The 27,580-nt window shown below is 40.0% G+C and overlaps 1 protein-coding gene across 2 annotated transcripts in view; it reads right to left on the bottom strand.

Moving 5' to 3' along the window:
- Positions 1-7,273: 7,273 nt before the first annotated feature.
- The window catches only part of LOC309488696 (uncharacterized protein), a 28,647-nt gene continuing 8,340 nt past the window's right edge, over positions 7,274-27,580 (bottom strand). The window contains exons 1-3 of one of the 2 annotated variants that reach the window (XM_082157034.1): positions 20,100-20,189; positions 17,755-19,876; positions 7,274-7,397 (exon numbers count right to left, since the gene is read on the bottom strand). In XM_082157034.1, coding sequence (XP_082013160.1) covers positions 7,376-7,397; positions 17,755-19,871 — 2,139 coding nt within the window. In that variant the 5' untranslated portion in view covers positions 19,872-19,876; positions 20,100-20,189 and the 3' untranslated portion in view covers positions 7,274-7,375. Of the gene's footprint in view, positions 7,398-17,754; positions 19,877-20,099; positions 20,190-27,580 lie in introns of those variants that run through there. The other variant, XM_082157033.1, reaches the window with a different exon arrangement.

The raw sequence follows: 27,580 nt of genomic DNA, 5'->3' as shown, positions 1-27,580 counted from the left end.
TTAAGAATAAGTGTCAGCCTCTTTGCTAAAACTAAGGCAATCATTTTATAATCGGTATTCAAGCTTTGTTTTCTCAATACTCTCTAAAAACATTTTATGTTAAAAAAAAGGTGCTAATTTTTAACTAAATGCTCTATAAAGCTCTGCAGAAAGCCCATCAGTAGCTGGGGATTTGTTACTTTTTAAATGATTTATAGAATCAAGAATTTCTGAAAGACTAATGGGTGCATCACACAGACGACAATCTTCATTATTAATTTGTTTTATGTGAGATAAGGAATCAAAAAATTACGTGGTGGACTGCTGGTATGCTGGTTCCAAAAGATACCCGGATGGTCTACTATTTCCGGTCAGAGTCCGGAGTGCAGATCGATCAGGGGGGGCAGGGTTTCATTTTATTTTGATGCTTCCCCGGGCGCCGCCATTGGCTAGCGGACCCCCACCTGCAGTTAGCATCCCATGGACTCCCTTTCATTTTGGCGTCACTTTGACAGCGAATAACTTTACATCTGAGGCGTTTAAAGACTCCATTTGTCCTTTATTTATTTCTAAAGAAACACAAAAATGTATAAAAGGCTCCATTACCTTGTATCTTATGTTATGGCCCCGTAGAGGCAATTTTTGAAAAAGTAGGCTAACGATTGCGTCATAACCACGCGTCTCTCTGTCGCACAGTAGAGAGATTACCGTATGGACGGGAGGAGAAGCTTGCGGGCAATCGGGGGGACGTGGAGGCAAAATGACAAAATAATTAATCAGAATACTTAGCAAAAGTTTCTCCTGCTCCTAGCTCATGGACACCTCCTACTCACAGCTGATGCTTTTATCCAAAGCGACTTACAATTGCTATATATGTCAGAGGTCGCACGCCTCTGGAGCAACTAGGGGTTAAGTGTCTTGCTCAGGGACGTATTGGTGTCTCACAGTGGATTTGAACCCAGGTCTCTCACACCAAAGGCATGTGTCTTATCCATTGCGCCACACCACCCCCATGTATCTCTTTTATACTTTTTATATACATTCATAATAATTTGTACTCAATGTATTTTGTGAAGATGTGGGGGAAGAGAGACTTTGGGGGACTTTGAGTGTGTGCTGGAGAGACTGTAATGTATATTCAGTGTTTATACAAGCATAGCATAAGAGGGTATACATACCAACATTAATGGAAACCATATGCTCCTCTGCTGAATGTATGTGTTGCTATAGTGATGTAGTTTTTTTCCTGGTCACCATATAAGAACTGAGCCCTTTGTCCGAAAGGCAGAGAAGATGATGAGAAACTAGAATGAGGACCTTGTTTGGTCCACTGCCTCTTCTCTCCTATGTTTTATATAATTAAATAAATAAGAGATCTCTGGGCAAAATCACTGGTGTCTGTTTCCATGAAATCAAACAACAGGGGAAAGCAAGATTTTTAAATCAACAAAACCATTTTCTCATTAAATGATTTTACAACAACAATTGCTGTGTTTTTCTTTATGCACACACTGTCAATGTGTGTCTTCCAACAAAGAACCTTGTCCATATAAACCCCCAGGTATCTATAAGATGTCACTTGCTGTATCACTGTGTCTTCAATGATCACAGACTTGTATTCAGATACACTTCTAGGGTCAAGGACCATTTCTTATGTCTTTTTTTACATTTAACACAAGAAAGTTATTGTCACACCACTGAATGAAAGTATCTACACTCACCTAAAGGATTATTAGGAACACCTGTTCAATATCTCATTAATGCAATTATCTAATCAACCAATCACATGGCAGTTGCTTCAATGCATTTAGGGGTGTGGTCCTGGTCAAGACAATCTCCTGAACTCCAAACTGAATGTCAGAATGGGAAAGAAAGGTGATTTAAGCAATTTTGAGCGTGGCATGGTTGTTGGTGCCAGACGGGCCGGTCTGAGTATTTCACAATCTGCTCAGTTACTGGGATTTTCACGCACAACCATTTCTAGGGTTTACAAAGAATGGTGTGAAAAGGGAAAAACATCCAGTATGCGGCAGTCCTGTGGGCGAAAATGCCTTGTTGATGCTAGAGGTCAGAGGAGAATGGGCCGACTGATTCAAGCTGATAGAAGAGCAACTTTGACTGAAATAACCACTCGTTACAACCGAGGTATGCAGCAAAGCATTTGTGAAGCCACAACATGCACAACCTTGAGGCGGATGGGCTACAACAGCAGAAGACCCCACCGGGTACCACTCATCTCCACTACAAATAGGAAAAAGAGGCTACAATTTGCACGAGCTCACCAAAATTGGACAGTTGAAGACTGGAAAAATGTTGCCTGGTCTGATGAGTCTCGATTTCTGTTGAGACATTCAGATGGTAGAGTCAGAATTTGGCGTAAACAGAATGAGAACATGGATCCATCATGCCTTGTTACCACTGTGCAGGCTGGTGGTGGTGGTGTAATGTTGTGGGGGATGTTCTCTTGGCACACTTTAGGCCCAATTGGGCATCGTTTAAATGCCACGGCCTACCTGAGCATTGTTTCTGACCATGTCCATCCTTTTATGACCACCATGTACCCATCCTCTGATGGCTACTTCCAGCAGGATAATGCACCATGTCACAAAGCTCGATTCATTTCAAATTGGTTTCTTGAACATGACAATGAGTTCACTGTACTAAAATGGCCCCCACAGTCACCAGATCTCAACCCAATAGAGCATCTTTGGGATGTGGTGGAACGGGAGCTTCGTGCCCTGGATGTGCATCCCACAAATCTCCATAAACTGCAAGATGCTATCCTATCAATATGGGCCAACATTTCTAAAGAATGCTTTCAGCACCTTGTTGAATCAATGCCACGTAGAATTAAGGCAGTTCTGAAGGTGAAAGGGGGTCAAACACAGTATTAGTATGGTGTCCCTAATAATCCTTTAGGTGTGTGTATTTCACTGTGGTAGGATGATAGGTCCATATCTCGAGGAGACTCAAAGTTTTTGTTTAGCAATGTTTGATTTTAATTCCTCTATATGGAGGAACTAAATGTTGTGCCTCACAAGACCACCGTGCTACATATATCAGGGCTTAAAGTATTCCGGCTGGGGGCCGGATTTCCGGCTTGAGGGCAGGTCCGGCATCCGGCGCAGGCAAAATTTATTTATCAAGCTGCAAATTACAGTCGGAGGCACTTTCGGCGCGGACACGCTTGGAAAAAACGAGCGCGTCGCTTCCATTATGAGCGCGCAAACCGTGCGGCTACATTTGAAATAACAAACTTGAGCGCGCAAAAGACGCGTTAGGCGGCGTTCACATATCGCGCCTAAAAACGCATAGAAAACGCTAGGCGCGCCGCGTTCTCCTTTTTCCAAAGCGCTCGGGTGGTTGCGCTCCGGAGGCGTCTGTCGTTGCTAAGCTTGGTTCTTGTCACGTGACCTGCGGTGCGCTTGCGGCATTCTGAAAAGTTGAGATGTTTTTATCTCAATGCAGCGCGGACGCGCTTGGAAAAAATGAGCGCGTCGCACCGTGACCGCGTCGCTTCCATTATGAGCGCGCATACCGCGCGCCTACATTTGAAATAACGAACTTGCGCGCGCAAAAGACGCGATATGTGAACAGGCCCTTATGTGAACAGGCCCTAATCTGACTTGAATAACACACCAGTCCCCTTCAACCTACCACCTTGATTCAAGAGTCAGCACGCACAGCTGTCAGCCAATGGGAGCATGATTTAAGGTTGTCTTAGCCAATTGCTAGAAAGGAGGGCGGGTCTTGTGCAGGAAGTGAACCAGTTCGCAGTTAGCTTCAGAGCTGCCAACTCTCACGCATTCACCGTGAGACACACACAATTGACACTTTTCACACGCTCTCACGACACACATCCATTTTCTCACGCACAGAAAAATCGCGAAGCAAAGAGGACACGGAGATTGACAGACTGGACAGAGCAGGTTACTTTTGATATAAAAAAAATCTCAGCTCTCAGATTCTGTCACTTTTATTACGAAATTCAAACAATAAATACCGTTTTGGCGCTTGTAAATGTGACGCGACCACTGATCTATATAGAATGACATTATATAGATCAGTGGACACGACAGATCCCTAGCGGCAGGTGAACCGATCATCTCTAGCTAGTAAATAAACACGAATGAACAATGTTGAAAGATACAGTACAACTTACCGAAATGTATATTCCTCATACATAATATCGACCAATCAATCAAAAAAAGAGGTCAATGAAACAGCTGGAGAACAATTATGTCACATAACATTTACCTCAGGAAAGCCATTTGATGACCATAATATAGGCTATAGCACGTTAGTTGGCTAGAAAAAAAAAGAGCTTTAGAGAGTATTTTGCTAAATATGTGTACTATATTACATATTTATTATATTTTTATCATTAAATAAAGTAATTACAATAAAAAAACGCATTATATATCTCTCTGTATGTTTACAGCATTAGGTGAGTTTTCTTTTTCTTAAGAAAAATGAATTAATCTTGTGTAGCCTACCTTATTTAAATGAGTCATTATTAAAGGTATAGCGGAGGATTTTTTTTACTTCCGGGTGGATAGCCTATACTATTGGTCCTCCTAATTGTCAATCATTCTGGTGACTCAATCAAATTATTCAAAAAGTGGAGAGGGTGGGTCCTATTGAAAATCGGAAAGATCCTCCGCTATACCTTTAAATAAAATCACAATTGAATTGAAAACCAGAAATTGTACCATGTAGCCTATAGGCTAAACATTGTAACATGTTGTCACTAAGCCTAATAAAATTCAGTTTAGTTACTAAAATGTTTTGACAATCACAATACACTTGTGATGCAATAAAAAAAAAAAATTCACTTTAAAGGGGGGGGTGAAATGCTCATTTTCACTCAATCTCCTGTTAATCTTGAGTACCTATAGAGTAGTATTGCATCCTTCATATCTCCAAAAAGTATTTCGTTTTATTATATTTATAAAAGACAGATAGGCTGTACCGAGTCTTTCCGGAAAAAAACGAGCGACTGGGGGCGGGCGAAGCTAAAGCTGTGTGCTAACGCGCCACACTAACAACACAGAGACATTTGAAGCAGTTTTACTCACCGCCCCGGTTCCAATCACAACCGCGAACCTTTATCATTGCGACTACTCGATCCTTAAGCATTAGACGATCTGCAGATCCGTCGATCTGGGCTTTGTTTATAAAACAATCATCGTCGAAATGCAGGGAACAAAAAAAGTCTTACACAGCTCCGTTAATGATGCTCTGAAAAAACAAACTCCATCCACTGGTCCCTTAGCGCTGGGTTCTTTGGGAATATGTGCAGGGTTGTCTTGCCCTGGCAACTAAAAACACACTTCTTTGGTGACATTGACTTCCCAAAAGCCGAGCAGAGCGATTTGATGGCGAACTGCTTTCGCTATCTTGCTCTGGTCTACGAGTGCGCGCGCGCCCGCGGTTCTTCCGGCAGAAGTGGCCCATACCAGAGCCCGTCTACGGAGAGCCTTGGCACTTCCTATTAGCCCCATTGTATAGATCTTGGTTGCAGTTCCATTAGAATTCCACTGGAGGTGATCACGGGCGAGTGCAGACTGAATGGGAGTCTATGGGGCTAGACGGCTAAATGTGTCTCTTTCACCCGATTCCCGTTGAGAAATCTCAGATTTTATTGTAAGTTTTGCAAGTTCAACATGGGTTATTGGTCGAAAGTTGAATGAACGAGTACTTATTTCTTTTCGATTTCTTACAGGTTGAGTTGTTGTTGCCCATAACACGCTAGCATTCTGCTAATGACGTCAGCATTCTGACGTCATTGACATTTTAAAAGACTTTTTAAACCAAATAAGTGACTCTAAAAAATCTAACACCCAGCAATGTGTAATTTCTTTGCATCTCCTTTCGAATACAACATTCAAATTACTAGACAAAAAATTATATCCTGAGAAAAGTGGATTTTGAGGGTTTTTCACCATAGACCTCCATTCATTCTGCACTCGCCTGCGAGCACCCCCGCATGGACAGAGACGTGTTACTGCAGCCAGTCCAGAAACCGGAAGTAAGCAGAGAGTGCCAATTCTCTTCCTATTAGACATTCTCTGCCCATACTCGAAAAAAACCTTCCGAAACTTGTGACAAACCAGAAGGACAATTTTTGGCACAGAAATACTCCTTCAAACGTACAATTTAATTTTTGAAACTTTGTCCATGTTTAGCATGGGAATCCAACTCTTTAACAGTGTAAAAAACTCAGTATGCATGAAATAGCATTTCACCCTCCCTTTAAGCCCTGATATATAAACATACAGTACTGTGCAAAAGTCTTAAATGCATGTTAATATCCCAGTCCCCCCCCCACCACCCAAAAAAAAAAAAAGGTTTTTAAGTCAGTTATTTATATATTTTGCTGTAGTGTGTCAGTAGGAAATATCAGTTTACTTTTCCAAACATTCTTTTTGCTATTAATTGTAATAATCCAGTGAGATTTGTGTATGCACAAGGAGTTTGACAACAGCCGGTATGATCTGATCCCACCATCATCGAGTCCGTCTGTGATTACATGTTTAAGATGCAAATGTGTTTAAGATGTAAACGGGATGATTGCGCGACACTTACGTGAGACACTGTTGCTGTGTGTGCAAGTAGCAGAAACAACGAGGAATACCAGAGTAAACGTTGAAAACGTTTAATTTGAAAAAGCGTGAATGACGTTACAAAACATGAAAAATTATAAAATATAAAAGGAAAACAAAGCAAGAAAACAAGAGTGTCGCCAAATCAATAAAATAATCAAATCATAACTATTTCACCCAAACCTCTAAATCTACCCATCAAAAGAAAAATGCAGAAACAAAACCTGAAATCTTCAGCGTATACGCCGCCTTAAATAAACTACGCTGTCTAAAAAAAAAACAATAAATTCAATGCGTGGTGATCACTCTCCAACTAAATAACAGAAAACAATTCTAACTTCTTCAGCTCTGATTTTAACGTCGTGACGTCACATCTCTTATGGGCATCCAATGATCACCACCTAGGAATAACGTATAGAAACACAAACACACACACAAAAAGAAAAATACACAAACACACGTGGAACGTGACATGAAGAAACTGAGACAGACTAAATCCAGAAGAACTGCGGGAACGAGTCTTTTAGATTAAAGACACATCTCTTTGACCTAGCATTCACATAACACATTATAGACTTCTATAATTCAATGTTAGGCTGCATAGATTAGGCCAGCCGGAACTGGGAACACTTCCTATAAATCCTGATGTACTCGTTACATCATGAGAAGAATGGTGTCTATGCTTATATTAGTCTCTCTGTTTATCCCGAGGTTTACCGCAGTCCGCGGGATCCAGATCAGATGAAGGACCTGCGCCTGGACGCGACGACAGCGCAGTCCTGAAGTGTCAGCTAGTCTCTCCCCTGTGAAGGCCTGTGAAAAAAACAAAAAACCATTTGACACAATCTGATTCCATATTGATTAAGTTGGGGCCTATCAGGTACAGTACATAAGAAAAAAAATCTCTCTCAACTAATGCTGTAAAGTAAAGCATAAGGAACCCGAGTTGGTACATCATTCTAATATTTAAGGTTAAAAAAATTTTATTTGTAAGCTTCTTATTTAAATCACACATAAGGAAGTTTATATACTGTTATAATACACTTTTAAAGGAACACTCCTCCGTTTATTTAAAGGTCCCGTTCTTCGTGATCCCATGTTTCAAACTTTAGTTAGTGTGTAATGTTGCTGTTAGAGCATAAATAATATCTGTAAAAATATAAAGCTCAAAGTTCAATGCCAAGCAAGATATTTTATTTAACAGAAGTCGCCTACATCGAACGGCCCGTCTGGACTACATCCCTCTACTTCCTTCATTAATGACGTCACTAGAACAGTTTTTTGACTAACCTCCGCCCACAGGAATGCTCCCTCAACTCTACTGGCTACTTGCGCACTTCTTATAACTTAGGCTACTGTGTTTACTCAGTTCTTACAGTGATTTTCTGAAGTAAAACTGACGCTTCATCTTTTGTGTGATGTACAATAAACTTTATTAAACTCATCAGTATATGTTTGATCATCATTCAGACAGCAGACTTGTAGGCTGTTAATAAATAATGGATACATACAAGCAGATGACAAATACGTCATAATAACCGTAATTAAACTACTAAACTATACCTGTTTCATCTCTATACAGCACTCTGACTCTGTAGGCATTATTGTCCGACTCGAAATGAACGCCGTTACTGAGAGTTTCTGATATTATCATCATTCCGTGAGCTGAAATAGTCCTGAGAGACTGAGCGCGAGCTCGTGAAGCTCCGCCCCCTGTGTCGTCCAGCAGCACCTCATTTGCATTTAAAGGGCACACACTAAAACAGAGCGTTTTTCTGAGCCCCAAAAAATGACAATTTAAACATGCTGTAAAAAATGATCTGTTGGGTATTTTGAGCTGAAACGTCACATACACACTCTGGGGACATCAGAGACTTATTTTACATCTTGTGAAAAGGGGCATAATACGGGACCTTTAAAAGGGGCATGTGCTGAAACTAAAAAAAGGGCACCCCACCTCCCATTTTCAATAACACAAAATAATAGTCTCAAAAGCTTTAGATTTATTCACGATTAATAACAACCATAATAATAATAATATAGATAAACATGTTTTAAGGGCTTCTTTAAACCTAACAGCAACCTTCTGTGAGCCAGGGATGTTGGTCTCTTGAAGGTCTCTTATTCACTACACTTTCTCTAAAATAAGCCAGCAATAAAAAAATAAAATAAAAAATAGTGTGAAAAGTAGGCCTACAGTTGCAGTGAAAAGCATTTCTGAAGGATCACGTGACACTGAAGAGTACTGAACTGGAGTAATGATGCTGAAAATCCACCTTTGATCACAGAAATAAATTACATTTTAAAATATATTCAAATAGAAAACAGTTATTTTAAATTGTAAAAATATTTCACAATATTACTGTTTTTGCTGTATTTTGGATCAAATAAATGAAGCCCTGGAATGAATTAAATCATGAATTACATTGTGCATGATACAATATAAAGATTTCACAGTGATCTTCTGTAATGTTTTTTTTTTTAAGTCACTACTACAATATTACTGTAGTAAAACCATGTGAGGACGAGCGGAGAGTATAGAATACATAATATAGTGCGCGGGGGCGCACCTGTTATTTTTCCGATGGTAAAAACAAATTATATGTTGTTGTATTACTTATCATCAGTATATAGTTTTTGACCAGCGAATGTGTGCAAATGTGCATTTTTTGTCCGTCATTAAACCGGCGCCGGCGGTATCACATTACATTTTCATCAACAGGTTACAAACTAGTTTGTTGTACCTATATGGGCGCTCAGTTTTTCCTGCTGTAAAATAAATTTGGCCAAAATCGCATTTTATAAAAGATGTATGCACAGACTATTTAAGTGTCTATGTATTGGCTATGACTAGATGGCAAATGCTAGCCGTACCTCTCAGTCTCAGGCGACGTCCCACATGTCTCAGTGAGTCAGACATCAAATACTTATTTCAACAACAAGATATTTATTTACCCTTCGCAAAACTTCGTTCAGCTGCTGTCTACTGTGCGGCTGCTGTGGAACTTCAGGATTCAGTGAATATAGAGGGGGCGGAGTTATCAGCATACTGACAGCTTGAGGATCGAATACGATTTACACAAGTTCATTTTAAGAACTTTCAATGGCTAAATATTTGTAAAACAGACAGACGTAAATGGTAACCAATAGCATTGATTTAAAAAAAAAAAAAAAAAAAAAAAACCACCCAAAAAAGGGCACTTCGGAATGTAAGGGCAAAAAGGGCATGTGCTCTGCACAGGTTGAGCCCTACCTGTGCACGTGCCTGATTTAGAAAGGTGGGCAAACGCATCTTGGTCTTAGTGCATGCATTGTTTTAGTTTGGCAGCGCTACCGCTAGCTTAGCTTAGCATAATGAATGGAATCCTGTGTTGCCAGCTAGCATGTGATTTAAAAAAAAAAATAAATAAATAAAAAAAAAATAATTACTTCTTGTGGCCTGCGTATTCACGAGTACAAATAGCAATGCAGATTAAGTTTTTGGGGCAGACCTGACCTGTTGAAAAGAGATGGTATTCATCCCTCCTGGGATGGTGCTGCTCTTCTCTCTAGTAATATGGCACATAGTCTTAGAGCTCAAACATGACAATCTGGGGCTCAGGTCAGAAAGCAGACAGACTGGCTAAACCGACCGTCTGCTAGCGGCCTCGCGTCACCAAGGTCAGATAAATCCCATCACATAGAGCCTCTTTCACCTAGATATCATCATATAGAGACTGTCTGTTCTCCGAATTAGGACATACAAAAAACGTTTAAACTCATCTAAGGTTAAAAATGTAATTGATGTTCAACAAATAAAAAACAGCTATAATACAGATGAGCAAATGCTAAAGCTTGGGTTGCTGAATATTCGATCGCTTACTTCAAAAGCACTCATTGTTAAAGGAGAACTCCGGTCAATTTTAACATTGAGCTAATTTTTTCGTACATTTGGAGTGCTGTCAGTACAGAGAACAACGACAAAAATCGGTGTTGCCTTCACCGAGTTATTCTATTTTTAAAATTTGCACCCTGTTGACTTCAATGGGGCAAGTTTTAAACCTGCTTTTAGCCTCTTAACATCCTTGATGTGTCATTACAAGTGCACAGGTCATGTGAGTGATTCCTTCGGGGTGAACGCGGGTCAATCTGACTGCAGTAGATGTGAAAGATATGGATAAAAATTATATTTATTTAGCCAGCGCTCATATCTGTATATACATCCTGTTTTCGGTCAAAGTCCATAGTAATCGATTGTCGAGTTCACGCGCATGATTATAGGTACTAAACCAATGCGCGTGAACTCGACAATCGATTACTATGGACTTTGACCGTAAACAGGATGTAAATACAGGTAAGTGCGATGGCTGAAATAACATCACTTTTATTCATATCTTTCACATCTACTGCAGTCAGACTCACCCGTGTTCACTCAGAAGGAATCACTCACATGACCTGTGCACTTGTAAAAAGCAAAACGCGCCAAACAATAGGCTTCATGTTTTACTACAATCTCATTTCATATCATCGTAACAAATGGAAACATTTGAAGTAATATATGATAATCAATATATTTTTATCTAGCGTAGCTGTTACTCTGAAATGTTGCTTTTGAAAGATTTATAGGCTGCTATAGGTTATTGTTATTTTTATTATTATTTTATGCAGCATTGCGTGTAGCCTATGCCTACAAGGCACAACAAACCTGTTCATTATATATTGTTGGAAACATTTGTGTGTGTGTGTGTGTGTGTGTGTGTGTGTTCTGTGAATTTTAAAATGCAAATGTTAACCAGAAAAATCTAAAATGTATTCACAAAATCGTGCAGCCCTATAGTTTCTCTTGTCACAGTTTTTTTTGTGTGTGTTTTTTAACAGGGCCCAGATGCCACTGAGTCCTGCTGACTTCAACATTCACATGAACATGGTAAAGTGAAAATCAAACACCTTGGAACAATGTGTGTACAATGTTTTTAGGAATGGCACAAATGTCTCTGTCTTTGGATCATTGTTTTCAATAATGTGCTTTTTTGTCAATTGTTGCGTATCTTTGGATTATGTTGTGTTAAATCCAAACAATTTAAAAGCCATTCTTTTTTAAATCTCCTCATTCTTTGTGCAAGGTTGCTCAGAATGACAGGGCCTGATAGCTCCTAATAGGGCCATTAGGGAGTGTCTTTGTCTTTCTCAGGTGTGAAAAGCCATCAATATTCAGGATGTGATCACGCCTCTCGCATAAAGCTTTCTTACACAAAACACGTCTTACAAATTTTAAATCAATATATTGTCTTATCTGAATGAGCAGTCAGGATGATTTTCACATAGTTTTAGAGCAAATATTCTAGGCTACGTCATACAATTTTCAAAAGTCTTGTGAAGAAATAATCAGTATGGGTTTCATGAACGGACAATCAACAAAGTGTCCTGTGCTCACCACACACCGGCCATAGGCGTAGAGGACAGATTTGGCTATAGGGTGATGCAGACATGGAAACTTGTGACTTGGTGACTTGGACTCGAGTCGCTATTTTTATTACTTGTGACTTGACTTGACAAAAAATAAAATACTTGAGACTTGACTCGGACTTGGAAGTTAAAGGGTTAGTTCACCCAAAAATTAAAATTCTGTCAGTAATTACTCACCCTCATGTTGTTCCAACCGCGTAAGACCTTCGTTCATCTTCGGAACACAAATTAAGATATTTTTGATGAAATCTGAGCCATGTTTCACTCCTCCATAGGCTTCTATGTGACCGAAACTTGCTGGCCCAGAAAAGTTATTAAAGAGATCGTTAATATAGTCCAAGTGACTCCAGTGGCTCAATCTTAAGTATATCAAGCGACGAGAATACTTTTTGTGCGCAAAAACAAACAAAAATAACGACTTTATTCCACTATTCATTTCCTTCTCTCTCGACCTCTAGTTGGTTCGCGTAGTGTTTTTGCGCAGCGCGTCTGTGTTACACGTCACCACGTAGGCTCACTATTGGTCGACGCCGGTCATGTGTGTGTTGCGTGATGACGTGCAACACAGACGCGCAGCGCAAAAACACTACGAGGCCCAGAGAGAAGGAAATGAAAAGTGGAATAAAGTCGTTATTTTTGTTTGTTTTTGTGCACAAAAAGTATTCTCGTCGCATGATAAACTTAATGTAGTGCCACTGTAGTTACTTGGACTATTTTAACGATGTTTTAACTATTCTGGGCCGGTGAGTTTCAGTCACACTGGAAGCCTATGGAGGAGTCAAAATTCTGTCAGATTTCATCAAAAATATCTTAACTTGTGTTCCGAAGATGAACGAAAGACTTACATGGTTGGAACAACATGAGGGTGAGTAATTACTGACAGAATTTTCATTTTTGGGTGAACTAACCCTTTAAAGACTCGGGACTTGACTTGACTTGAGACACGATGACTTGAACGACTTGAGTGTTAATCATGTTTTCAGTTTGAATATAAAATATATTAATTATTTTAAAAAATAAAGTTGATTACCCAGCTGGAGCGCAGGCTGAGAATAGCGTTGTCATGACTGGATCATGACACTATCATCAGTCATGCCCTCTCATACCTTACGCACACCATGCCCACTTAGATCAGGTATCACATCAACATGTCAGCCGGAGGGGTACCGAGGGTCATCGCTTTCGGCTTCAAGAATTAGTCACAAGATGGCAAAAGACGAACACAGAGCTGCCAACTCTCACGCATTCACCGAGACTCACACTTTTCACACGCTCTCACGCCACACATCCATTTTCTCATGCACAGAAAAATCGCGAAGCAAGGAGGACATGGAGACCGACAGACTAGACAGAATCTGAGATTTTTTTATATCATAAGTAACCTGCTCTGTCACTTTTATTACGAAATTCAAACAAAAAAATACCGTTTTGGTGCTTGTAAATGTGACGTGATCATCTCTACTAGCTAATAGTAAATAAACACGAATGAACACTGTTGAAAGATACAGTGCAACTTACCGAAATGTATATTCCTCATAATATTAGGGATCGACCGATATGGATTTTTTTATGCCGATACCGATTTTTTTTCATCAGCCTTAGCTGATGACCGATAACGGGCTGCCGATTTTCTTGGGCCGATATTTGGAGCCGATACTGCTTTTGCTCACTCAGTTTACATCATAAAAATGACACAAATATAATATATAATGTCTCAATTAAGAAAGGAACATTTATTGAACTTAAAAAAAAAATACTTGACAAATATTTAAAAAACATGTGAGGAAGATCAAGTAAAAAAAAAAAAGTTCAGTGCTGAAAATACTGAATATATATATATATATATATATTTAAGCATAATTAAAATTCAGAAAATAAATTCAGAAAATAAATATTTAAGCATAATAAATAAAATAATTTGACTGGAAAATGTTATTCTGTGTAGTTGTCTGATATATGTAATCGTGATCTCCATTTTAAACAAAACAAAAACGATTTTAAACCAAATAGATTCTAAGTTTATTATGAATTAGGGATCGCGTCTAAAACGTGTGGAAAACGTGTCTAAAACGCATGCGTGTCGCAACCGCGTCGCATTTTTTACGAGCACACGTCCAAACCTCAGCCAGGTGGTCGCTGAATAAAACTCCCACAAATATCACGGAATCACCAAACAACGTCGGCATTATTTATTCCTATGACCAGTGTTTGTAACAGCTGCCGTATGTATATGGATAGCCTCAAACTTAGCTATTTGCAGCTCCTTAAATACAATGACAAGCAGTTTTATAGATGAGGCATTTGCGTTTTCCATTTGGACCCACAAACTTGCTTAGCTATAGTTGCATGCACATATAGAGCAACGTGTTTCCACTTTCAAAGTGTATTTCAGCCAAGTCAAACAGTTAAAATTTTAAAACTAACCGCTGTCTTGAAGAGGCTTCCAGCACTCTGCTAGTGGGGGAGGGGCAGTGCATGGGCTGCACGTGAACTGCAGCGTCTCCAGCAACACAGAGCTGCCTGCGAACGCCTGTCTGTAATTAATGCCGGGAAAAAAAACTATCGGCGAACGCCGATGCCGATACACGTCAAACCTGCAAATATCGGCCCGATTTATCGACCGACCGATATATCGGTCGATCACTACATAATATCGACCAATCAATCAAACAAAGGGGTCAATAAAACAGCTGGAGAACAATTATGTCACATAACATTTACCTCAGGAAAGCCATTTGATGACCATAATATAGGCTATAGCACGTTAGTTGGCTAGAAAAAAAGAGCTATAGAGAGTATTTTGCTAAATATGTGTACTATATTACATATTTATTATATTTTTACTTATATCATTAAATAAAGTTGTTATCAATAAAAAAAAAATGCATTATATTTATTTGAGTTATTTTTAACCTTAAATAATACTGCCAGCTGATAGGGCTCTCTGTATGTTACAGCATTAGGTGAGTTGTTTTTTTTCTTGAGAAAAATGAATGCCTACCTTGTGTAGCCTACCTAATATTTATCCAAATGAGGCAATATTAAATCAAATCACAAAAATTGAATTGAAATAATAAAAAAGCATAGCTTACCAGAAATTGTACCATGTAAACATTGTAACATGTTGTCACTAAACCTAATAAAATTCAGTTTAGTTACTAAAATGTTTTGACAAACACAATACACTTATTGTGATGCAATAAATTGTTTTTAAATTGTGGTTTAGGTACATTAACCCTCTGGGGACCAAAAACGCGCCCGCGCGTTTTGCTCCTTTTCTTTTTTAGCAATGAAAATAAACACTAAATGCTCTGGTAATTTTGATCTTTCATTTTCGTGTAATACATCAATCGATCCTGTTCAGTTTCTTTTTTTTTCTGTATACTCACAATAAAAATAAAGTGTTTTGCTTTTTGACAAATAAAGAAAAATTAACGATGCGATTTCTGCCTTCTCTCTTTCAGTAAACTCCCATTTGAAACGCGTTCGAAAATGATCTATAACTCCGCGAAAATTCAGTCAAACAGGCAAACAGACCCACGGGCATAAAGCTTGAGATCGCATCTTTTAAATGAAGTAATTTATATAAAAAACAAATATTCTCAGCTTCTGTAATCTGTACAAAAAGAGAGCGACTCCAGTCAAGCTCATTACGAGCCATTCAAAAGTAATTTGACCACTCCCCGGAGAGCGTGTGCTATTCAAATGCAAATTCTGAGAACCATTTCAGTCTGTGAAACGCCCCCACATCAGCTGTAAACAAAGCACCGCGAGTGAGGCATAATATAGCCTACCTTATGGAGAAAAGTTTCCTCAGAACAGTGCTGATATGAGGAGCAATATCTCCTGATATGAGGAGCAGATCCCGCTGAGGAGTGAGGTAGGCTGTTTTCTTTTCTCAAGTGTTGATGTGGAATAACGTTATGGAATAACGTTAGTGTAGGCCTATGCAAACCGCAAAAAGATGAATCGCATTTCTATAATATGACTCGCCTTTCTGTGAGATGAATGAAGGGTACATATTTGTAAAGACTGTTTAGCCTAAATATGAATCGCGCGTCTGTGTGTGAAAGAATAAACTGCTTTGCTATAGCCTACTGAGATGAGTAAAAATCGACTGGAATATGTTGAAATAAAATGTATTTGTATAAGCAACGTATTAGCATTTATATGCCCTAATATTTCATAAAAACAACGTTACAGTCAGTCACTTGTTGACTAGATTTGGGTACAGTTTTTAGGCTACTGTAGAATATACTGCCACATCAAATAATCTTTTGTTTAGCAATTTCTGCTCATATCTAACGTTATATATATATATATATATATATATATATATATATATATATATATATATATATATATTTGCTATATTCAAACTAATGAATACATATAATAAAATGTAGGCCTATAATCTTTTTTCTTTTTCTTTTTTACAAAGAAAGAGTACACTTGAAATATTGTTGAAATTGTAATTATTGTTGTAATTGTAACATTTTTAATAAAATAGCAAAACATATTTACAAGATAGATGTAAGCGAAATCTTAAATGGTCAATATAAGTCTTCTTCTAAATATATATTTTGTCCTTGCATTGTGGCTCAGTCAGTGTCACACCTGAATGAATGGCTAATTATGCAGAGTCATTATGCAGAGTGGGTGGGACTGGGTAATCTAAGGTGTAAACTACTCCTCCCCCTCGCATATTGGCTTTCCAAGCAAAACCTGTTTTACACCATTTAAATCAATGTATTTTTTTTTTGTGAACGATAAAGCAAGACTATTTTCACATAATTTTGAAGCTAGAACTCAAAGGGACAACATCCATTAGTCAAAAGTCTTGTGGACACATATTTAATATGTGTTTTGTGGTCTTAATTCAGCAACTTTCATAAAAAAAATTTCCAATAACCACGCATAAACATTATTCTCTTAAAAATACAAACATCTACATACACGTTGCTCGCATATTATGGTAGGCCTGTTTGTGCTATATAGAGTGAATTTACACCTTTGCCATTAACATGTTTATAAATAACTGAAAAAAGCACAAATGTCAGAGCATGTCAGAACATCTCAAGGACCCCAAAAACAACTTGGTCCCCAGAGGGTTAAACCATAAAGCTTTTTCACGTTAGGACTTGTATATAAAGCCTATGAGAACCATGGGGAGTCAACCCACAGCCGCTCCGCTGCCCTGCTGAAAATGTGAAGCAGAAACGCTTAATGTCAGATAACGTCCATAATAATTTGACTTTTGGTTCGATTTTTGACCGCTTTCAGTGGTTATGAGGAGCAATGAGAGAGAAATTTGGTAATCATTGTTTAGGCTACATTAAACCACGTCATGTCATATTGTCAACATGGTACTTATGAAGCAGAATAGTGGGTCACATGTCTAATGCTTTTTGAAAACTTAAGGGTTTCTTCTTGTCTTGTCTTTTCACTTTATTAAGATCAGATTCTGCAGGTAAAATTACAATAATAAGGTGACTTGACTTGGACTTGACCTACTACAGGACATGACTTAACTTGACTTGCCATAGCCTGTGACTTGACCTGCCCAAGAAAAAAATACTTGGGACTTACTTGAGACTTGAAGGTTAAGACTTGGGACTTACTTGAGACTTGCACATGTGTGACTTGGTCCCATCTCTGGGGTGATGTGTGTCTAACTTACACAGAAGAGACTTTGTTGCTCAGCACATGAAAATAAACTACTTACCGTGATCTCAGACTGAGGTGATGTGGTTTCTCCACTGCATGGATCTTCATGTGTCGCTTCAGGTGAGTTTTAATAGAGAAACTCTTCCCACACTGATCACAGATGTGCGGCTTCTCTCCAGTGTGGATCCTCTCATGTCTTTTCAGAGATGATGACTGACTGAATCTCTTGTCACAGTGTGAACACTTGTAAGGTTTCTCTCCAGTGTGTGTATTTTCATGTCTTTTTAGATGTGCTGACCGACTGAATCTCTTGTCACAGTGTGAACACTTGTAATGTTTCTCTCCAGTGTGTGTATTTTCATGTCTTTTCATAGATGATGAGTCACTGAATCTCTTGTCACAGTGTGAACACTTGTAAGGTTTTTCTCCAGTGTGGATCCTCTCATGAGTTTTCAGAGATGATGAGTCACTGAATCTCTTGTCACAGTGTGAACACTTGTAAGGTTTTTCTCCAGTGTGGTTCATCTCATGTGTTTTCAGGGATGATGAGTCACTGAATCTCTTGTCACAGTGTGAACACTTGTAAGGTTTTTCTCCAGTGTGAATTTTCTGGTGCCGTTTTAAACAGTCCGCTGTTATAAAAGTCTTCTCACACTCAAAGCACATGTACTCTCTCACACCAGTGTGAGTTTTCTCATGTTTATGTAAATATTGCCGCAGTGAAAAACTCTTTCCACACACAGAACATGAATGCGGCTTCTCCTTCGTATGAACTGTCAGGTGTGTCTTCAGGTGTGATGCCCTAAGAAATGTTTTGCTGCATTGATCACATGAGAACGGCTTCTCTCCAGTGTGGATCCTCATGTGATCTTTAAGATATCGTTTGCATAAGAATCTCTGTCCACACTGATCACATGAGAATGGCTTCTCTCCAGTGTGGATCCTCATGTGAACATTAAAACTGTGTTTGTTTGTGAAACTCTTCCCACATTGATCACATGTGTGCGGCTTCTCTCCAGTGTGGATCCTCTCATGTCTTTTCAGATCTGCTGACTGAATGAATCTCTTGTCACAGTGTGAACACTTGTAAGGTTTTTCTCCAGTGTGAATACTCTGGTGCAGTTTTAAATGTTGAGCTGTATTAAAAGTCTTCTCACACTCAAAGCACATGTACTCTCTCACACCAGTGTGAATTTTCTGATGTTTATGTAAATATTGCAGCACTGAAAAACTCTTTCCACACACAGAACATGAATGCGGCTTCTCCTTCGTATGAACTGTCAGGTGTGTCTTCAGGTGTGATGCACTAAGAAATGTTTTGCTGCATTGATCACATGAGAACGGCTTCTCTCCAGTGTGGATCCTCATGTGATATTTAAGATATCGTTTGCATAAGAATCTCTGTCCACACTGATCACATGAGAATGGCTTCTCTCCAGTGTGGATCCTCATGTGAACATTAAAACTGTGTTTGTTTGTGAAACTCTTCCCACATTGATCACATGTGTGCGGCTTCTCTCCAGTGTGGATCCTCTCATGTCTTTTCAGATCTGCTGACTGAATGAATCTCTTGTCACAGTGTGAACACTTGTAAGGTTTTTCTCCAGTGTGAATTCTCTGGTGCAGTTTTAAATGTTGAGCTGTATTAAAAGTCTTCTCACACTCAAAGCACATGTACTCTCTCACACCAGTGTGAATTTTCTGATGTTTATGTAAATATTGCAGCACTGAAAAACTCTTTCCACACACAGAACATGAATGCGGCTTCTCCTTCGTATGAACTGTCAGGTGTGTCTTCAGGTGTGATGCACTAAGAAATGTTTTGCCGCACTGATCACATGAGAACGGCTTCACTCCGGTGTGAACTCTCCTATGCGCATCAATATTAGATTCGCATGTGAAACTCTTTCCAGACTGATCACATGTGAACAGCTTCTCTCCAGTGTGAACTCTTATGTGAACATCAAGAATTTGTTTGCTTGTGAAACTCTTTCCACACTGAGTGCAGGTGAAAGATTTCTTGGCTCTTCTTTTCTTTAAAAAAATATTTTTAGTCTCTGAGCGACTCAATGGTTTTCCTTCAGGATTGACATGATGTTCCTCCTTCACTTCACTCAGTTCTTCACTCTCCTCCTTTACTTCACTCAGTTCATCACTCTCCTCCTTCACTTCCATCAGGTCTGAAATCAAAAGAGAACATTATTAATTTGATTTTCAGTACATCAAAATAATTCAAAGAGAGAAATATAAAGTGAAAGGACATGCAAGTGAGCCCTGATGTAATAGTAGAAAGTAGACAACTGTTATAAAATATTGTTTTTGAAACTTTCCAAAAATGAGGAACATTTATCTTCCAATTATTATTTTTAATTTATCAGAATTTATCAGTCGAATGAAGCTCACCAACTGGACGAAAACCATAGTTTGGAGGGCATCAGCACCCCCGTCGTGGAAGAAGCAAACTCAAGCACAGAACTAGCGGTGGAACAAACATCAGCGGTGGAACCCACCCAACCTCCCCGACCTGCAGTCGAGCGGAGACTCCCAAGCTACAGACTGCGTGTAAAGTGGCCCGGTGCTGCGGAGAAAAAGCTGTGGGAAACGGTGAATAAAGATCTGTCCCTGTCCCTCGAACAACTTCGAGGTACAGTGGAGAAGAAGTTGGAGGATATGGGAAACATCATCTATCAATATGGAAAAGAACGCTTTGGGGTACTAGAGTCGAAAGTCACTAAACAGGCTCCCACTCCACCAGTCTCCAGGAGGCAACAGGAAATCAAGCGCCTTGTTCAAGAAAGGAGACAACTCAGGAAACTTTGGAAGAAGGCCTCAGAAGTGGAAAAGGAGGGCATAAGCACCCTCCAAGCTGACATTAAAACACGTCTGGCATCCCTCCGCAGAGCAGAGAATTCACGGAAAAGGAGGAGGAATAAAGAACAAACAAGAACACGGTTCTATAAAGATCCCTTCAAGTTCCTGAAAACTCTCTTCACCAAGGAGAAAAGTGGAGTTCTAAGAACAACAAAGAACGACCTGGAGGAGCACTTGAGATCAACACACTCTGATCCAAAGCACTATGAACACCTGGCCATCCCTCCAGACATTCCACCAATCAACCCCCCAGAGCATAAATTTGAGATCGGTCCCCCAACGTGGAAAGAGGTGGAGAAGATCGTCCATCGGGCACGAACAGCATCAGCGCCTGGGCCAAACGGAGTCCCATACAAAGTGTACAAGAACGCACCAGATGTTTTTAGGTTTCTCTAGAGCCTCATGAGGACAATATGGCAGAAGAGGACCATACCCAAAGCGTGGCGTAGGGCAGGTGGGATCCTAATCCCAAAGGAGAAGGACGCAGCAAACATCAACCAGTTCCGCCCCATTGCCCTGCTTAACGTGGAGGGTAAGATCTTCTTCGGGGTCATTGCACAAAGGATGGCCGAGTACCTGCACAGAAACGAGTATGTGGATACATCGGTACAAAAGGCAGGAATATTTGGCTTCTCTGGCTGCCTAGAACATGCCAGCATGATCTGGCACCAGATCCAAATGGCAAAGATGGAGAAAAGGGACCTCCACGTGATCTTCCTGGACCTTGCAAATGCCTTCGGCTCTGTGCCCCATGAGCTCCTCTGGACTACTTTTGAGTTCTTTAACATCCCGGACACCATCACAACCCTGGTCAAAGGCTACTTTCAGGACCTGCAATTCTGCTTCACTACGCCTGAATTTACCACCTCATGGCAGTGCCTGGAAGTAGGCATCATGGCTGGATGCACCGTCTCTCCCTTGGCTTTCACCATGGCGATGGAGATCATCATCCGAGCCTCAAAATGGGTTGTAGGTGGGCAAAGACTCGGCTCTTGTCGGCGCCTCCCTCCCCTCAGAGCCTACATGGACGACAATACCACCCTGACTACCACCGTTCCATGCACCAGGAGGTTACTCAGAAAAACTTGAGGAGAACATCAGTTGGGCCTGTAAGAAGATTAAACCATCTAAGTCACGCAGCATTTCAGTGGTGAAGGGAGTGCTTACTGACTTGCAGTTCTTCATCGGTGATGAACTAACAACTGATGAGGGACCTGGGAATTAAGGGCCAGAACCAGCGCACAGCTGTTAAAGCTGCATCAGAGGCAGCAGAAAGAAGCAGCCAGTGGCTCTGGCTGAAGAGGAACGACCCCAGCTGGGCCCCCAAGTAGTGTGCCAGGAGATAAGTCGGCTTTGGCTTGACTCAGGGATCAGGACGGCTCTGCCATGCACAGTCCCCTGAGATGTCCACTCGACAACAAGGCGACTCTCATGGCTAATTGGACTCGGGACGCAAGCTGAGGTTTGATCAACCTAGAGCTGGCCGCCTCTGGAGAGGGTGTATAGTGTCAAAGGCCGAAACACCCCATTACCCAGAGGAACACTACTGATGATGTGTCCCGTAAATCCAATTCTTCTCACGAATCTACCATCCACCATTCACAAATCTACCATCCACCATTCACCGACAAGTCCACCAGTAACTTGCATATGCTCGCACAGGGAGTCTCCATCTCATCCTGTGTTTTCTAGAATCTTTTAAAATATTATAGGCACGAATCCCATGTTTCTTTAGCAAGAACTATTACATATATTTGGTAAATGACACAATTATCTAACATGATATTAACATTAAAATATACAATACTGCCATATTTTGACACCAGCTTTGAGATTGATATTTATTTGACTAAAACCGTTAATTATTAATGGACGTTCACACTAGACTTTTCCTTGCACTGACTTCCATTCATGCGCATGTGAAAGTGGGACACCAGAGCATTTCTCAAAACTGTGACACACAGGAAGTGACATCATCTGGGCGCTTTCTACTGCATGATGGGGAGAAAAGAAAATAATCTCAATCCTTTGTCTCAGTTTTTACACAAACTGTAGCACTGACTGTATTCATCAACCCTGTTACCAAAGTTACTCCAAGAAGAATCTCTATAACTATGAACAACATATGATATTTGACAAATACAACTTTATTAGTAACTTGGTGTTTACTGATTATTTAAAATAAAAGTTAAAATAGTATTTAGGCTTGATCTGATGTTGGCAATCAATATAAAATTCTCAAACCTTCCTCTACTGACCATTTGTTGAAAAAACAAAAAACAAACCCAGCAGGGCTCCAGATTGTGACCAATTGGTCGCATTTTTGCGACCATTTTTCCTGCCGGTGTGACCAAATATTTATTTAGGTTGCGCTGGTGCGACCATAGCGTTGCTGAGCAGCGAATGCAAAAAAATATATATTTCGGACCAATCATAGACAGCGCAGCGCCCCAAACTTGCCAGTCGCGGGCCGATCTCAATCACACAACACTATTACTAGGAGATCCAGACTCTGGAGATCCAGTGAAGAAATCCATTGAATTCGCTTCAGAATTAATATCATCATCGCTGTGAGTTCCAGTGAGAAACATTCAAATTCAACTAACCCTAACCTATAGATATCAGATCAAACAGCGCTGACGTGGAAACAAGAGAAACACTTATAGAAGGCTTTCAGTCCACAAATCAGCAACATTCACCATGGATTGAGGCTAATGTAGTAACTCTAGCCATAACTACTTGGTTACTAACATAACCTCAGTTCCCTGAGATGAGAGAACGAGTATTGCGTAAGGCTAGCTTACGCTATGGGAAAACCTCCTTTTCTCGAGAATATTGAAGCAAACTTTTTAAAATGCAGTGCAGCTGCACAGCGAGCACAACTGAGTGTGAGAGCGGTCATTGGCTGTGCTGCTGCAACGTCACGAACCTATGGCGAGGCGGCTTTGACGCCAGAACCAATCAGGACGCCTGGCGTGTCAGAGCCCGCCAGATGGGCGTGGTCAGAGGCTATATGGTAAATATATATTGCCGTGCCTCGCCTAGGTGCTCCAGGTTTTAAACAAATGAAGCGATCTCCTGATCCTAGCACAGTAGCACGGCGGGTTACGCAATACTCGTTCCCTAACCTCAAGGAACTAAGGTTACGTTAGTAACCAAGTAGTTCCCATTCGAAAGGTCTCTCGTATTGCATAAGGCTAGCTTACGCTATGGGAACCCCCTTCAAAACACTGTGCGTGCTAACTTTGCCCTACCGAAACCCAAGGCATATGAATGAACCACAAGGGAAGCATGATCCTAATATACGCCAGTTCTAGATGGGCTTCAAATACTGGATAACTAGGAACCGTAGTTCATGGTCATAAGGGATACATAGTAACCAGTTGAAGGCCAGAGCCGGGTATGTATGAGCCCTAAGACTATTTTGGGGGGGAGGGGGGTGCTTAACACTTACACTGAGAGAACCTTGGCCTGGTACCTCCAAGTTATAAAACTTCACAAATGTGGACGACGAGGCCCAGCCAGCCGCCGAACAAATGTCCTCAATGGGTATTCCACTGGACCAGGCCCACGAAGAGGCCATGTCTCTCATGGAGTGAGCTCTGACACCCAAGGGGCAAAGAAGGTCTTTGGACTTATAAGCTAGCGCGATAGCATCCACTATCCAGCGCGACAGTCTCTGCTTTGTGACGGCTAAACCTTTAGTGCAGCCACCAAAGTATACAAGGAGTTGCTCTGACTGCCTAAATGAGGCAGAACGCTCCAGATAAATCTCCTGAGAGCCATTACGAGGCAGAGTAAATACACATCACTCTCATCACCTGGCGAGGATAGAGCCTTCAGGGAAATTACCTGTGCTCTGAATGGAGTGGAGAGTACTTTAGGAACATAACCGTGCCTCGGTTTAAGGACGACCTTGGAGCTGTTTGGCCCAAATTCCAGGCAGGAGGCATTCATATATAACGCTTGTAGATCACCCACTCACTTGACTGAGGCAGTGCCAGCAGAAAAGCAGTTTTGAGCGAGAGCAAATTCAGGTCCACAGACAGAAGCGGCTCGAAGGGGGACCCTCCAGGACTTTAGAGAGGTCCCAGATAGGCTCAGACGGGGGCACGAAGGGTTTAACCTCCTAGTTCCCTTGAGAAAACGGACAATGAGGTCGTTCCTTCCCAGTGGTTTGTCGGCTACCGGTGCGTGAAACGCTGTTATGGCTGCCACATAGACTTTGAGTGTGGAGGGGGTGCGACTGAGTGATCCAGGAGCTCTTGTAAATATGCGAGCACACTCAGTACTTAAAATGAACAAGGGTCTACGTTTAGTGTAGCACAACAGCTAGAAAACACTGCCTATTTCTGAGCGTACAGGCACCTTTGTTGAGGGCGCTCTAGCTTCCGAAATGGTTTGCAGCACCCTGTCTTGGCAGTGAGCGTTGTCTTCTGAGGCGAAGAGGTCGACCTCCGCCCTGCCGAAGACATCCCCACAGCAGCTGAACCGTTTGTGGGGGAGGAGACCATTTCCCTGGAAGAACATTGCGTCTGTATAACATCAGTGTTAATTTTGGCAGCCATTTTTGATTTAGTCTTAGTTTTCATCTTGAGATGAAAATACTTATTAGTCTTAGTCACATTTTAGTCATTTTGTCTTTTATAGTTTTAGTCTAGTTTTAGTTGACGAAAAGTCATTTCGTTTTTTGTCAACTTTTAGTCAAACTGCAGTTACCGACATTAATTTTGGTAGCTATTTATGTAGTCTTAAGACAAAAAAAATGTCCTTTTTTTTTATCTCTAGGCCAATTCAATTAAGCTTATGAGAAATGTAAATTAAGGTAACAGGCTGTATTGACATTGCACTCTTTAGCAGTAGAACTTGTGCAATTCTACATACCTCTTTTCCTTAGTTCAGTGTTTTTTAGAGTGCCCTACCCCCTGGTACCCCCTCTCTTCCACTAAGACTGCAGTTACACTTTTTCCATTAAGGGACAATATATATATATATATATATATATATTAGTGCTGTCAATCGATTAAAAACTTTAACTAGATTAATCACACATTTTTTCTGTGATTAATCGCAATTAATCGCAATAAAAAAAGAAATGTTTTTGTACGTTTTTAATATATTTTATAATGTAATAATTTCACAGTTAATCAAATTAATGTAGAAACAACATAGACAGTATATTTTAAATAATTTTTTAATGGCATCTTTTTATGAATGAAGGCCAGTATTACTGATATTAATACAGCTACTGATTTTTTTTTCTTTTTCACATTTATTAGGCTTCAAAAATATAACACTTTTTAATTTAAGTGAACTTAAAACAATGCTAACATAAACCCATAATAAATGTCATATTTATTCATGCCCTTCCTGTCTTAACAGTTAGGAAATATACTGTAATAAAGTTATCAAAGTTATATGCAGTCTGCACTGCATAAACTATAAATTAAATAGTTAATCCTTATTAAAGCTACAAAAGTTATTTAGTCAACAGCAGTGAGTCATTTTCTCTGTTCCCTTTGTTCTTTAACTTTACTGACAGGAAGCTTTATTGGCTGCTGTCCCTTTAAGAGCAGACAGACACGCGGATCTCACCGTTTATATACCGTACTGTCTATGGATCTCACACGCGCGCCTCATTCTCTCGCAACTCTTCGTTCATTTTAGACTTTATATAAATCATTTAAGACTGCTCTTATGAGGATAATCGACAAAACTGACATTTTGGGATTGTTATTGTTAGTTCAAGCGCGAAAGAGAACTGGATTCTGGCGCCCTGTCTATGCATTGTGTGTGTGTGTGTGTGTGTGTGTGTGTGTGTGTGTGTGTGTGTGTGTGTGTGTCACAAAGACATTCACAGACAGCGCTTTCTCTTTTGTCTTGCCGCGCTTGAAATGTTTAAAAGCATTTAAATGAATAAGAGCGTGATCATATAATGTAAAGCTAGCCAACGGATGGCAGAAAAGACGGATGCTGCGTTAATTGCGTTAAATATTTTAACACGTTAAACCAGACAAAAATTAATCGCATGCGTTAACGCGTTAACGTTGACAGCACTAATATATATATATATATATATATATATATATATATATATATATATATATATATATATTTTTTTTTTTTTAAATTAAACAATGTTCAATAAATATGCAATGATGGTAAAAACTTAGTGATACCGGTACTTTTAAAATATTACATTAAAGCCAGTAGTAAGTCACTGTCTTTATGAGTGAGTCATGGAGTCATTCATTCATTCAGTAAGGAAGCAAGCTGCTATTTTTATGAACAGGTCATTGAATCTCACGATTCATTCTAAGCCACAGAATCGTTCACGAATCACCGCTGTGTGCTGCAGTTCTGCTGTGGCTTTCGTTGCAAAATAAAGCAATAAGCCTATGACAATACTGTTTTAAATGTAGTACATTATTTAATGTTAGCCTACCCTTCTGTTTGTTGAACTGTTGTATAAAATCAGTGTCTCATTTGAAATCGTGTGGATATTTCTGGAAACATTGAATTCTTGCTCGTATAATATGATCGACATTAAAAACACTGGATATCAGCCTATATTTTGATCACAGATTTAGTAGCACAGAGAGTGCAAACGGCTCGTGGCAGAACACAGACCGACTGAAAGACTTTAATTTAAGTAGAAAAACTCAAATGAAGATCGCTAAACTCCAGCTTACTTGTCTGTGTTGTTTTCAGATCATCCGTGCTTCTTTAGCAGTGTAGAGAGCGTGCGCGCGCATGGTTGCCAGATACTATTGAAAAGACCGGGTAGAAATCGTGTTCAGAAACAGAAAAGCTCTGTCTGGGGATTTAATTATTAAAACCTGGCAACCGTAAGCATGAACGCTCGTAAAAAACAGCCAATGTGTTGTCGTCTCCTTTATTTGACACAAACAAGTGGTTTTGGTTAAGTTTTAAAAAAATGTTTAAACATTTCAGTCTTGTCTTTTTTCGTCAACGATATTGTATGTGTTGATATAGTCACAGTTATCGTTTAA

The sequence above is a fragment of the Leuciscus leuciscus genome, assembly GCF_965113295.1.
Source record: "Leuciscus leuciscus genome assembly, chromosome: 1".
NCBI lineage: Eukaryota > Metazoa > Chordata > Actinopteri > Cypriniformes > Leuciscidae > Leuciscus > Leuciscus leuciscus.
This window is presented reverse-complemented; position numbering and strand designations above follow the sequence as displayed.